Source organism: Laccaria bicolor, genomic scaffold (genome assembly GCF_000143565.1).
Source record: "Laccaria bicolor S238N-H82 LACBIscaffold_14 genomic scaffold, whole genome shotgun sequence".
Classification (NCBI taxonomy): Eukaryota; Fungi; Basidiomycota; class Agaricomycetes; order Agaricales; family Hydnangiaceae; genus Laccaria; species Laccaria bicolor.
The window spans coordinates 721,944-734,104 of NW_001889885.1; the positions used below are offsets into that span (position 1 = coordinate 721,944).

At 46.0% G+C, this 12,161-nt stretch overlaps 6 protein-coding genes across 6 annotated transcripts; 2 read left to right on the plus strand and 4 right to left on the minus strand.

Moving 5' to 3' along the window:
- Window positions 1-2,711: 2,711 nt before the first annotated feature.
- On the minus strand, window positions 2,712-3,291 carry LACBIDRAFT_327934 (uncharacterized protein; the record flags this gene model as incomplete). Its single annotated transcript, XM_001881925.1, has 3 exons — window positions 2,712-2,807; window positions 2,874-2,947; window positions 3,096-3,291. 3 exons carry the CDS (start codon window positions 3,289-3,291, stop codon window positions 2,712-2,714), a joined length of 366 nt encoding a protein of 121 aa, XP_001881960.1.
- Window positions 3,292-3,659: 368 nt separating this feature from the next.
- On the plus strand, window positions 3,660-5,895 carry LACBIDRAFT_298628 (uncharacterized protein; the record flags this gene model as incomplete). Its single annotated transcript, XM_001881794.1, has 8 exons — window positions 3,660-4,007; window positions 4,057-4,093; window positions 4,146-4,287; window positions 4,339-4,424; window positions 4,483-5,107; window positions 5,160-5,589; window positions 5,647-5,671; window positions 5,723-5,895. 8 exons carry the CDS (start codon window positions 3,660-3,662, stop codon window positions 5,893-5,895), a joined length of 1,866 nt encoding a protein of 621 aa, XP_001881829.1.
- Window positions 5,896-6,808: 913 nt separating this feature from the next.
- On the minus strand, window positions 6,809-8,628 carry LACBIDRAFT_298629 (glycoside hydrolase family 28 protein; the record flags this gene model as incomplete). Its single annotated transcript, XM_001881926.1, has 13 exons — window positions 6,809-6,934; window positions 7,111-7,168; window positions 7,219-7,280; window positions 7,339-7,357; window positions 7,410-7,493; window positions 7,547-7,649; window positions 7,709-7,713; window positions 7,777-7,793; window positions 7,849-7,932; window positions 7,993-8,085; window positions 8,135-8,236; window positions 8,292-8,308; window positions 8,361-8,628. 13 exons carry the CDS (start codon window positions 8,626-8,628, stop codon window positions 6,809-6,811), a joined length of 1,038 nt encoding a protein of 345 aa, XP_001881961.1.
- A 1,142-nt stretch (window positions 8,629-9,770) lies between these two features.
- On the plus strand, window positions 9,771-10,186 carry LACBIDRAFT_298630 (uncharacterized protein; the record flags this gene model as incomplete). The annotated part of the gene is made up of 2 exons (XM_001881795.1): window positions 9,771-9,829; window positions 9,898-10,186. The coding sequence occupies 2 exons, from the start codon at window positions 9,771-9,773 to the stop codon at window positions 10,184-10,186; spliced, it is 348 nt and encodes a 115-aa protein (XP_001881830.1).
- Window positions 10,187-10,265: 79 nt separating this feature from the next.
- On the minus strand, window positions 10,266-11,358 carry LACBIDRAFT_298632 (uncharacterized protein). The gene has a single exon (XM_001881927.1). The coding sequence runs from the start codon at window positions 11,065-11,067 to the stop codon at window positions 10,828-10,830; it is 240 nt and encodes a 79-aa protein (XP_001881962.1). The 5' UTR covers window positions 11,068-11,358; the 3' UTR covers window positions 10,266-10,827.
- A 546-nt stretch (window positions 11,359-11,904) lies between these two features.
- On the minus strand, window positions 11,905-12,066 carry LACBIDRAFT_298634 (uncharacterized protein; the record flags this gene model as incomplete). Its single annotated transcript, XM_001881928.1, has 1 exon — window positions 11,905-12,066. One exon carries the CDS (start codon window positions 12,064-12,066, stop codon window positions 11,905-11,907), a length of 162 nt encoding a protein of 53 aa, XP_001881963.1.
- Window positions 12,067-12,161: the final 95 nt, after the last annotated feature.

The following is a 12,161-nucleotide window of genomic DNA, read 5'->3' on the forward strand; positions in this document are numbered from 1 at the left end:
ACATTTACACCAAAAAAATATCTAAGTACACAATCCCCCTGCAAATATTGCTCTGCTGGTGGTGTCATTTTTTCATGATACTCCACCAGACCAGCCACTGCACATTGCCTCCACTTCCATTTAAGAAAATGTATAATAGCCTGTTAGAATATGTTTGACACATTTATACTGAAAATATATTTGAGTACACAATCCCTCCGCAAATGGTGCTCTGCCGGCGGTGTCATTTCTTTATGATACTCCACTGGACTAGCCACTGCATAGAACACCCTGCCAAGCTAAGCACTACACATTGCCCCAAAAATACCACCAATCTAATGGTACTTCAGACTTAGCTGTGCACACTTTCTCTTAATATGAGCTCTGGCTCTGATAGCCAGAGGTAACCAAGTATGCATTATGCAGGACCAGAAAAGGGTGTTGCGGCAATGAGGATGGTACAGCTATCTTGCTTGTTGCCGGGCAGGGACCATCAAAGTTTCAGTTTGTGCCTGAGACATTTCCAAATTGAGGTGATGCGCTTGGTGCACGGACCCTCTGCTGCATGCAAACAGACCCTGCATCCCAACGAACAACGACACACTCACCCAATTTCAATCCATGTAACCTGAAAACCAGCCAGCTGATAGACCTCAATGCCATGGTAATTACCATGTTAAAATCTTCAAGAGATGTTTTGTTTTTGTTGACAAACACAGAAAAGAGGGTTTTATGTTGATAATCTCTATCAAACCTTGACTGCATTGTGGCATTACAACGAAAATCATCAAGACTTTTTTTTTTTTCGAACAACTTATCATCGGGCCTAGCTCGTTAGAATTATGCTTTTTCAAGCTTTTCAAGGGTGGTTTTTACATGAGTCAAAAGTCATTATTACATGTTGCGGGGCTGAAACAACCTGTGAAATGGTACTTTTTATGATAGAAACCATCAAGACTTTTCTTTTCCCCAAACAACTTATCGTCGGGCCTAGCTTGTTCAAATCCTGACTTCTCCAGCTTTACAGAGGTGGCTTTTACATGAGGTAACAGCCATTATTATGTTCTGCAGAGCTGAAACAATCTGTGAAAAGGTATATTTTACAATGAAAACCATCAAGACTTCTTCTTTTCCTAAGAAACCTATTGTTGGGCCTAACTTGTTCAAATCCTGCTTTCTCCAGCTTTCCACAGGTGGTTTTTATGTGGGTTGACAGTCATTTTTACATTCTGTGTAGCTGAAACAATCTGTGAAAAGGTACATTTCACATAAGTGACTCTTCAAAACACACTTGTGAGCATGTACAGAGGTTTATATACTTGGCTTCCAAACCCCTATGAAGGATCCAGATGAGTTTACCCTCTGTAGTCTATCCACCGCAGCCACAATATACCCTCCGCAATCTATCCCCCGCAATATGCCCTCCGCAATCTATCCCCTGCAATATACCCTCCGCAATCTATCCCCCACAATATGCCCTCCGCAATCTATCCCCTGCAATATACCCTCCGCAATCTATCCCCCGCAATATGCCCTCCGCAATCTATCCCCCGCAATATACCCTCCGCAATCTATCCCCCGCAATATACCCTCCGCAATCTATCCCCTGCACCTGCAATCTACCACCTGCAATCTACCCTCTGCAATCCACCACTTAGTCCCCCCATAGAAAACATATGCAGAAGAAAACAAGAAAACCTCAGCAGTACCGCCCATTTACTAGTAATCATATGTATCAACTGTCTATTTAATTCTAGTGTTCTTTGCCCTAAACAAGATTTTTGTATTTCAAAAAATATGCAAGGACTACTCTGCCAGAGCAATTTCAAAGGCAGAGCCTTGTTTAAAAAATTGCATTGCTCCAGCAGTGCCATTTGAGAAAAATATACTGCTCCGGCGGTGCCATTTAAAAAAATAATACATTGCTCCGGCGGTGCCATTTGTAAAAATGCGGTGCTATTTATGCTCCAGTGGTGGCATTTTAAACAAGAATACATTGCCCCGGCGGTGCTATTTTAAAAAATAATACATTTCCCCGGCAGTGCCATTTTTGAAAAAAAATACATTGCTCCAGCAGTGCCATTTTAAAAAATAACATATTGCTCCGGCGGTGCCATTTGTAAAAATGCGGTGCTATTTATGCTCCAGTGGTGCCATTTTAAACAAGAATACATTGCCCCGGCGGTGCCATTGTTAAGAAAAATACACTGCCCCGGCGGTGCCATTTTTGAAAAAAAAATACATTGCTCCGGCGGTGCCATTTATAAAAAAAAAAAACATTGCTCCGGCGGTGTCATCTAAAAAAATACATTGCTCCGGTGGTGCCATTTTTAAAAATAATACATTGTGCCTGCAGTGCCATTTGAAAAAAATAGATTGCTCTTGTGGAGCCTCTTTGAAAAAATTCCACTGCTGCAACAGAGCTTCATTATATATATCTGGACCTCCAACACAGCTATTTAAAAAGTGTCTCCTATGAAAAGGCAATGTGTTTTTATTGGAAGGTGTTCTGCTGGTGTGTTGTATTCAGCTGTATTTCTGGGGGACATGCTATAGACAATAGTTAATGAAGGCTGCTTGTGTTTCAAAAGAAATTACAGTATCTCATCACCTTGCAGTAGGACTCTCATTGTGATTAATCATTCAGTATGTTTTTCAGTTGTAATGGCTCACATTCATGACATTTAACTGATGACTGCAGGCCTATCACTATGTATGATCACCATCTATGTTTACATGGTACACCGCAACTTGTGCTGCCAGAGGACAGGGTGCACCGCAAATTTCCCCGCCGGTCGATACCATGCATCAGGACCGCCGGTGAGACACTACGGTGTTGGTGAAAAGGACAGCCGGCGCGTGCTAGTGAGTCCCTGTAAGGATCGCGGCCGCACCATCACTAAAGGCACATCATAAGATTCCGGCCGTCCGGCTGGGCCCATATAGTATGGTGTTTTGTCACGTCCGGCTACTCCATTAGGTAAGGCACAACGTGACTAACATATGTGGATGAGGGTCGTGGGTTGAGCATCCCACAGTTGAGCACTGGATTGCTGGCACCCATGTTAGGCTTTGCAATGGAAATTTGTAACAATGAGTGTCGAGACTCGACGCACGAATGCCACGGAATGGCGCAAAGGTGAAGAGGCTCATGACCGTGTTTGGTGGCGGCAGGTGCCGTGCGAACCAGACAGGCGGACAGGCGGATCGGCAGCGGTTCGGACTCTCGAAATTCGGAACCTTCTGTGAAAATGGAATCCCCATCACAATTTCGTCAGCCAACGTGCCGCAGACGAGCGCTTTTTTCGCCATGTTGCTCCGCTGATATGGTTTGGGCAGTTGGAACACCTTGAAAAGTTACATCATGCTGACGTTCGAGGTTGCAAGGAAATACCATGGATGGCTGGACGATGAAGTTGGGAGTTCGAACATAGAACCATCAAAGAAATATCAAGACCCTCCTTTCGTGAATAAATAGTGTGCTGTACACAGTGCGACGGACGGTCACTTCTAAAAGTTCCTTTAAACAAGGTTACGATCCAGACACATGCCTGCCTGCAGGCAGTATGTTGTTCGAAATGCACTTCGGGCGCTTATCGATATACATGAAGATCAAGCCCTCGCTTTTCTTCGCACCCCAACTTGTCCTCCCACTCTCTATCCGCTAGGTTTCTTCTCTGATGGATAAACTCACAAACATGTTCTCGAATCTGCTCCCACCCCAGATGAGGGAATATGCTGAGCAGGTCTATCGCGATAACATGTCTGCTCAGAACGCCAATATCCGCGTCATACCCCCAGACCCTAGGACAGAAGGGGGACCTCCTTTCGATGGGATCGATGAAAGTGGAGGCATTGATAACGTCCTGAAGCAGATGATAAACTCCTTTGCAAAGAACCAAACCCCGAGATTTCCCATTCCACAAAGGTTGCAATGCGCAAATGTCGAGGTCGAAAAATACAAGGCTTGCGATAATCCAGGTACGATGGCTTGCAGTGGCTGTAAATTGGTTTCCTATTGCTCCAAGGTGCTCTTCTTTCAGTTTCGGTTCCGCTTTTTTCTCATCGAAATTTCAGGAATGCCAGAAATATCATTGGCGCGTTCATAAGAGAGGTGCGGGCGAACAAACATTTTTGGTAGTTTACTAACGGGAGTCATGTTTCAGATTGCAGGGATCCTATGCTGGCTAAAGATTGGAAGCCAGCTTGGATCATCGAGCATCGTCACGCCTCATTCCTCGATGCGATATCGCCATCTGAGGATTTCCTTCGGAAACAAATGGACGAGTTCTCATCCGGATTATTTTTGTACGGTACCATTCCTTCTTTCTCAACCTCTGAACTTATTCGACACTACAGGTGGGGAAATATGCCCGCAATAGACGTGCTAAATTTACCCAAAAATGAAAAGGACTTAACGACAAATTTTTCGCTTGCGTTCATTGGTAAGAATCAAATTTACCAGTTTCCCATTCAGCAACGGCTCACCACCTCACCTGAAAGCCTCAGGAGACCTTCGACATGTCATCCGAACTGTTAACTCCCTTCCTTCCGACTTTTCAGGAAATCTCAACATTTTAATCAATGATTGTTGCTTGCCTATCGTGTGCCGCAACATAATTTTGCTTCTCATCTTGGGGACAATTTCGGATGAACATTTGGCTGCCGACGTTGCACTCCATTTCTGGTACTCTACGTTCATGCCCCACGAATATCGGATGAGAATCTCAGCCATGTTTACTTCGCTGATTTTACCGCAAACCACGCCAGGTAGCCTCATGATCGTATGTTCCTGCCCCTTGGGTCGCAATTCGACCATATCATTTGCCCTTCCCAACGAGGCAATGCGGTACTTCGTTCACTACGGCTCTATGGACACCTCTATCAGTCAAATACAAGACGAATATGACCGAGTAAGGAACGCGCCTTCACGCCGCGATTTTCATGAGCGCATGTACGCAAAACTGAAGCCTCCCCACCGTGTCGCCTTCCACGAATTTCGCCGCTTCGGTATTGTACTTCCGTTTGGCGCATTGAACGCTCACTTCAATGTCCCGAATCTCTCGCTATTCTCGTTCGAGGGAAGGTGGCTTCAGACAGACTACGCTGACCCCCTCGAAGGTTGGGAGTGAGCCTTTCATCTTCTCATCTTCGTATAAATCTTTATGTTCACCACGCAGTTTGGGCGAAGTCACGGAAGTCGGAAAAGCGCATGGGGCAACTCCCCAAGACATATATGGCTGTCTCTACTTCTTCCTTACTGCGCAGCTGCGTACTTTTCACCAGCGTCTTCGACAATTTCCAGTCACGTTTAACGTTTATCCAGTGGATGCCCGCGGTCTCTCAAAACTCCTGCGTAATGATGAAATTCCGGGATTGAAGGCTAAACCTCCGTACGACCGCATTGAAGTTTCAAACATCCTGGACGCCAACTACGTTGGGTTGAGCGACCTTTTAAGCGATTGGGCTCCCCTTCTTGCTGACACAAGGACGGCATCCATCGTTGGCTACTTTATGAATTGGTTTTTTGCTCAAGAAGACGGGCGTGCTTCCAGTGCAGGGAAGGCCGCTATTCAAAATGTTATCCGCAAGATGGCGAAAGAGGAGAAGGTAAATGCTGAACCTCTAATCACGTCGCATGTCATTCACCCAGCATAAATAATCAAGATTCTCAGACATATCCAAGAATTTGGTACACCAACTTATGGCCCCACGAAGAACACACCCGCTAACTGACCAATAGGTGACGAAACGATGATGTATCTTATATCGTCCGACATGGACGCATTATATGAAAATTCAAAACCCTTCGAGAAGTTTCTCAGGAAGCAAGGAATAGAGAATACGCTCCGACAGACGCAATTGAAATTGAGGGAAAGACATACGATTGTTCCACATGTATCCGTCCATCCTTAATCACGGAGATATTTTCCACTGATGCGGGCGAGTAGCGCATACGGGCTACATTGGACGCACCAGCGGATGCGTTACCCCAATTTCCTGATGAAGAAAGTTGGTATTTCCATGTACGTGTGTTTCGTTGACGGTTCCCTGCTTCTAGGCTCACGTTGCCGGCCTAGACACACCTTTCATCGCACTCTTGGGCAGAAAGGTACGTGGAATTTGTGCGTAAATAGAGTGCCAGACGCCGAGGAGAGCGATCACGTCTATGCATGATTCAAGAGTGGTATTTGGGGGAAGCAGAGCGTATCTTGGTATCGATTGAACTGAAGAATGTCTTGTAAAAAGCTTTCATTTGAATTAAAGAGATGTAAGTCTCCTCCGACGGCTTCTTACCTTGGTCAAATCCTCCCGAAATAAATGAAGTGTTCGAATAACAACAACCATATGTTATACCATGGGTGAATATTGAATGGTGATACGGAGGTTGACAGTGAATATGAATTGATCAACCAACCAGCCTACTTGGAGGTCGAGAGATATAGGCCATTCCAACACTTGAAACCGGTATTGTAGGTTATCTACAGATTGCTAGTCAGCCGCCTTAATCGAGAAAGTCATGTATCACGCACTGCCTTGGGGTCGCACATAACGGCTGCAGGTGCGTATGTTTGCGTGGTGGCGACGATGTTCTTCGCGACAATATTCGAGGCTACCATTCAAAGTAAGACAAAAGAGCAGAGAAAGAACGGGTCACGTACAGGTGCTGGGAGCAAGATCATATATAATGACTTCTTTCCCCGTCGCACCGGGGACAGCGTACCTATTAGTAACCAAAGTGAGACCATATCATATTTATTCGGGTGAAAACCAAACCAGCAGGGATTGGTAATGCATGACCCTTCCACGTAGGGTTTACTGTCAAGCGTCAGGATGGATGAAAAGCGGAGCTAATGGATGGAAGATACTCTTTTATAATGCCTGTGAAATTTTCGAACACGAAGTCTTGAATATGGGTGTTGTTGCTGCTTGTAGAGTTAGGTTTTGGACCGGCCTAGATAAAATTTAGGAGATTGGAAAGTGTAAAATTGACTTCTAAATAGCTCACGCCTGGATCCCAATAGCTAGCGCGACCGATCAATCAAGGAGAGGAAAGTCAATAATAGAAAGAGTACTTTTGTGTCACGTAGATCTATAGAAAAATGGTTAGAAAACACGCAAAAACTGTACAGGCAGAGCACTTGCGGGGAACGGAACGTCGACGAAGGCGATGTTCCTCCATGTAATACTGAAATATGGTTGTTCATCAATATTAAGTCGGAGAAAGAAAGACTTTACTTTCGAGCGAGACCATTGCCGCCTGCCCAGCTCTTAAATCGAGCGCCATATAAGCTGTTTTTCTGGGGGGAAAGCAGAGATCATATTTGGTTTCAATATTAGGCAACGATGAGGACTAACCATCTGGATATTCTCAATGCTGATCGGTACGATGAGTTCGTGTGCCAATGAAACACATCGAATATACTCACAGGACGTTTTGCACATTGGCGACTTGACCAGCCTTTCCGAGGGACCCGATCGAAAGTCCATGCCCGCCTTCACAATAGGTGTTCCTACGGAGTCGTTCACAAATTAGAGCTAACAGGGTAAGACTGCTGCAAGATACCTGAAGGTAATATTAGACGCGCCACTTCCGACAGTAAGGCAGTCGTCGCCGTTCTGGATAAAGTTGTCTTCGAAGATCATGTTAGATCCTCCGGCAGAAAACCCTATGTAATTCGGCAACGGAGCGGTCAATTTACCAAACCACGGAAACGATGGCGCTCACCGTCGCTAATGAAGCACAAGCGGTGTCGTAAGTGGGACCAAATAATAGAGAACGTCAAGCCCACTCACGTGTTGAATGGGAAGGACTGGATAAATGCGTCATTACTATTTCCGAAGGCGAGGGAAAGATAGCCTTCGTACCTGAGTGCTCGACACAGCGATAATCGTGTTATTGAACGCATGGATATTTGAAGAACCGCTCGTTGCGAAGTTCCACGCTATGGGCTTTAAACGAAGAGGTGCCCCTCAATATAGAGGTCATCACTGAGAAAGATGAGACGATACCTTCCAAATCTTCATATCCCGAATGACGCCATTGTTGATATGGCTAAATGCAATTCCATGCGGACGATTAATCTGATTCTGGGCATCCCACCACTGAAATATGGGTAAGATCACGCAGATTGTAGAATGATCGGGTACTCACCGCTTGGCCATGACCATCAATCCATCCCCAATGAGGATCCAAGGAGCCTTGAAGCGTCACGTTGGTTCCACCAGTGAAGGTGATCCATGAGCCAGGAAAACCCTACAACGAGCCATTAGTTTTCGGTATCGAGGAGATGGAGGACAATTGATCTTACCGCCGCACCCACAATTTCTGACGACGAAGGTTATCTGGGGGTACTCAAAGTCTAGCAAATAAAACTTACTTTGTATTGTCGGTATATCTGTCGGATATGTTAGGTTTCCCTCAATACGAATTTCGACGTTGGTTAATTCGGGGAATTGAATGGGCGTGAAGATATTGTAAGTGATACCGCTTTCGAATAAAATCGTCGAATCCGAAGAGAGGTCCTTCATCGCCTCTAGTAAAGCGGGCGTGTCATCTTGGCCTGCAAGTTGTGGAACGGTAAAGGTGGTCACCGCGGTAGCTAGGCAGGCATAAGCCAGCAGCGAAGTCGTGACGCCGAAGAGCATGGGAAAAAGTGGGGGATGGCAGGACCGTCCAGTCAAAACTGAAAAGACTGTTATAGTCAAAGCCGGTAACAAAGTCAACCTGCAAAGTGATGGGGTAATCCCGTGGCCGCATAAATTCGATGCACAGGCTCATCGTTGATCCTGCTTCTGGATCATGTCCACCCTGTATGCGTGAAGTCCTAGCTACCAGGAGATTTTGTATCTGCAAAGTCGGCTCACCATCGCGCAATGAATACTGGGGGAGATCAACCTCAGTTACTTGCCGAGAGTGACCCAGTTTAGCCAAGTGCACATCGCCCCACCGTACCACGACAGGTGTGACGTTCGAATGCGGATACTGAACGTCAATGAACTTCTTCTGTCTTCAGGCCGCCGGTTGCCTGCCGGACTAAAAGTTTTCGACAATCAACGGAGGTCATGCTCTTCTTTGATTGTGTCAAGCTGCGCTCAGCTCAGGAATACGTGAGCGAAGCTCCTGCCATTCGTTTACACTCCCCAACTCACCGACATCTTCCCGTCTTCCCGACCGGGTATCACACCATCCTTCCCGTTCGCTAGATCTTCGCTACAATAGTACCCCCCGAGACGAACCTCGTTGGCAAGATGGGTTGTTATATTTTTTCGGGTACGGATCCCCCTGTACCGCCCTCAACCTGTTCGACTCCGCTCCCCATGTCAAACAACGCGTCCTAGACCGCCGCTTCTGGAGCCGCTTAGCAATTTCTAAGAGGCGAATTTTGAAGGAGATGGTGAGTGGCCAGCAGCACTGATAGTAGCAATAACCGTTAGATGTTACAGCCGTTTGCATAAGTCATTGAACACTTCGATTTTTTTTGCGTCGTCACGTGCCAACTTTCCCGTAGCCAAACAAATGATTGATCGAGTAGATAACGTTGAGATAATGCGCGCTCTACTGCACTCCTCTCCCTTTGCCCGCTCACTTTCGTCCATAATCGAGTCCCAGACTCCTACCTGAGCTACACTCACCTCGAACAAGGTATTTTCTATTTCCTGTCAACCTTGCTCTCACTTATCAAATCCGAAGCTGAGCCGAAAAATCAACGCGCATTGTACTGCCTCGTTCACCATCCTGAAGCCTTGCGTCCAGGTGCTCAATATATTTTATTTATCTGGTGACCGAGATGAAAAACACATTTCCGATAGGAAGGAACGTGTTCAGCTCGAGAAATGAGTATAAGAGGTGAGCTCTGAGTTCAATCGCTTCGCGCGTTATCTACTCGATCAATCATTTGTTTGGCTACGGGAAAGTTGGCACGTGACGACGCAAAAAAAATCGAAGTGTTCAATGACTTATGCAAACGGCTGTACAGTAGTAACAACCAAAGAACCTGATTCGCTGGAATCGAATTGGATGTGTGGTCAAATAATTTGGCTCACGCAATGCCAAACAAACAAAAATTCAAACTCTGTCCGAATTGGTCCGAAAGACCCGTTTGGCTCGAACCCAACTCCGAGAACCCTCTTCATCTCATTACACACCGCTGTTCGTCGAAAACGCTTATGCATGCTTGTTTCTTTTGGGTTGCATCCTAATTGAGGTTCACCTTTTCCCAGCAGCACTCCTGAACGATCTGTCGAGTTCAAGCCGCGCTCATGTCCACAGTCCAGCTTCCGACAAATCGTGCATTCACAATAAGCTGGCGACTTCACCTTTCTGTCTACTCTTTTTTCCACCCCTCGCCTTCTACCTCCCAATCCACCGAGGCCTCTGATTATGGCCCTTAAGACTCTGACTGCATTGCTCAAGCCTTGACGAAGACAAAAGCGGTGACTCGATTACACGATTATTGTGTCGTTGAACGCCGCATGCATCGAATTGATTAATTATACAACAACTGTTGAACGCAAAACTAAACCATGGGCGAGGGGCGAGCATGGGCGTTGGAACGAAGTTCAAGGTCGCGTGACGTCATCAGGGTTTTTATTGTTTCTCGGTAACCATATGAAATGCCTTGGAAAGTTTGTAAGTCCCGAACGTTGGCTTTTATTGTTCTATGTTCATGATCTAGCATATTTCAGGTGCAGGAACGCTTTGACAATAAGACTCGGACAATTCTTATCAAGAGATCTACTCGAGTCCTCCGGAGCATTAGATTCAAGATGACCGTCGAGTTTAAAAGGGAGCAACGTTCAACGACAAATGTCCAGGCTGCTCCGCGTCCTAAACATCTTTTGAACTCACTGTTCTCTACATTCTCCCGAAATTACTCTCATGGATTCCTTCGCCACCCTCGCCATCTTCTTCGCCTCCGTCTCTGGCTCCAGTGATATCCCAACCAATGCCGATGACGGTGGCAGCGGGAACAATGCGTACTGCGTCGTTGCTTGAGAGTTCTCTTGGTTCACAATGCGGGATAACGACTCATGTATGTTCATGCTGTTCTTCACCTCCTCCTCATCCAATTTAGTAGTCTCCATTTTAGAATCATGCCCCAATTCGACGACATTCAACGACTCATTCAATCATGCATCACACCTCATTCAACTCAGCCATCATTCACTTCACAAACACTTCGGTTCATTGGGGATTCAACTTTTACCTTCTTATTCGACGTTGGAAGGATTTATTAGCCGCGCATAGCGCGTGCTCCATTATATTATTACTTATTATCTGTTTTCTAAGCGCTGTATTGTTGTTTCGTTTTTTTAAGGCACTTGTAGGATTTGTGATAGGACGCAACATCATTACATTGGGCTACATAATACAAATACGATCGTGACCATCCGAGATTTCAAAAGGCCTGATCTCTTCATTGAGCTTGAAGAGAGCTAGCGACACATCAAGGTCAGAAAAAACGGCGCTAGATGGAACGCCGAGCTGGCATCCAGCGCCAGCGGACGAGTAGTTAACATTGCCAGAGATCTCTCTGTGCCTAGGTATGACTGGACCTGCGTCCACTTCGATCAACATTGAGGACGACGCTTCAAGCACAGAATTGGGAATAGCACCTCCGGCGGATTATGAGTCGATACCTAAGTTCAAATGCACATCAGCCTCAAGTTGCTCTTGATGAACGCGGTGAAATCAAAGTACACACCTTCCGTAGAAGCATATCCGATCCTGGTATATAGTGGTGGCATCTGGGCCGGGTATTATAAGAGACTGGGGTATAGGTCTTCGAAAGTTGAACGTTGATCAACCGTGGCCTAGCAAACACATGAATAAGCCTAAAGCTGGATGAAGCAGCGAAGGACTCACCAATACATAAATACGAATATCGAGGTATAGATATAGATAGTGAACGAGTGTAGTAACTAGTCTTCAAGTCGTGGGGCGGGCGGTGTCGATGCGAATCGTCCTCTTCTCTGAGAGAAAGAAGGCTCAGCACCGCACCTGACTACCCCTAAACAAAGAGAGCAACGGCTTGAAGCGCTGCCCTCTCCTACATCCTTGAGTTCTCTCATGATCAGGCGCATCAACGTCCGAGGGTCCAAACATGTACGTCTTTCTCAAGTCCTACCACAACCACCACCATCAGCACATTGACACATACGCTAAGGAAAAGGGGACT

Excerpts from the sequence above, each read along its gene's own strand:
- LACBIDRAFT_298632 (XM_001881927.1), bottom strand. The coding sequence starts at position 11,067 with ATGGAGACTACTAAATTGGATGAGGAGGAGGTGAAGAACAGCATGAAC.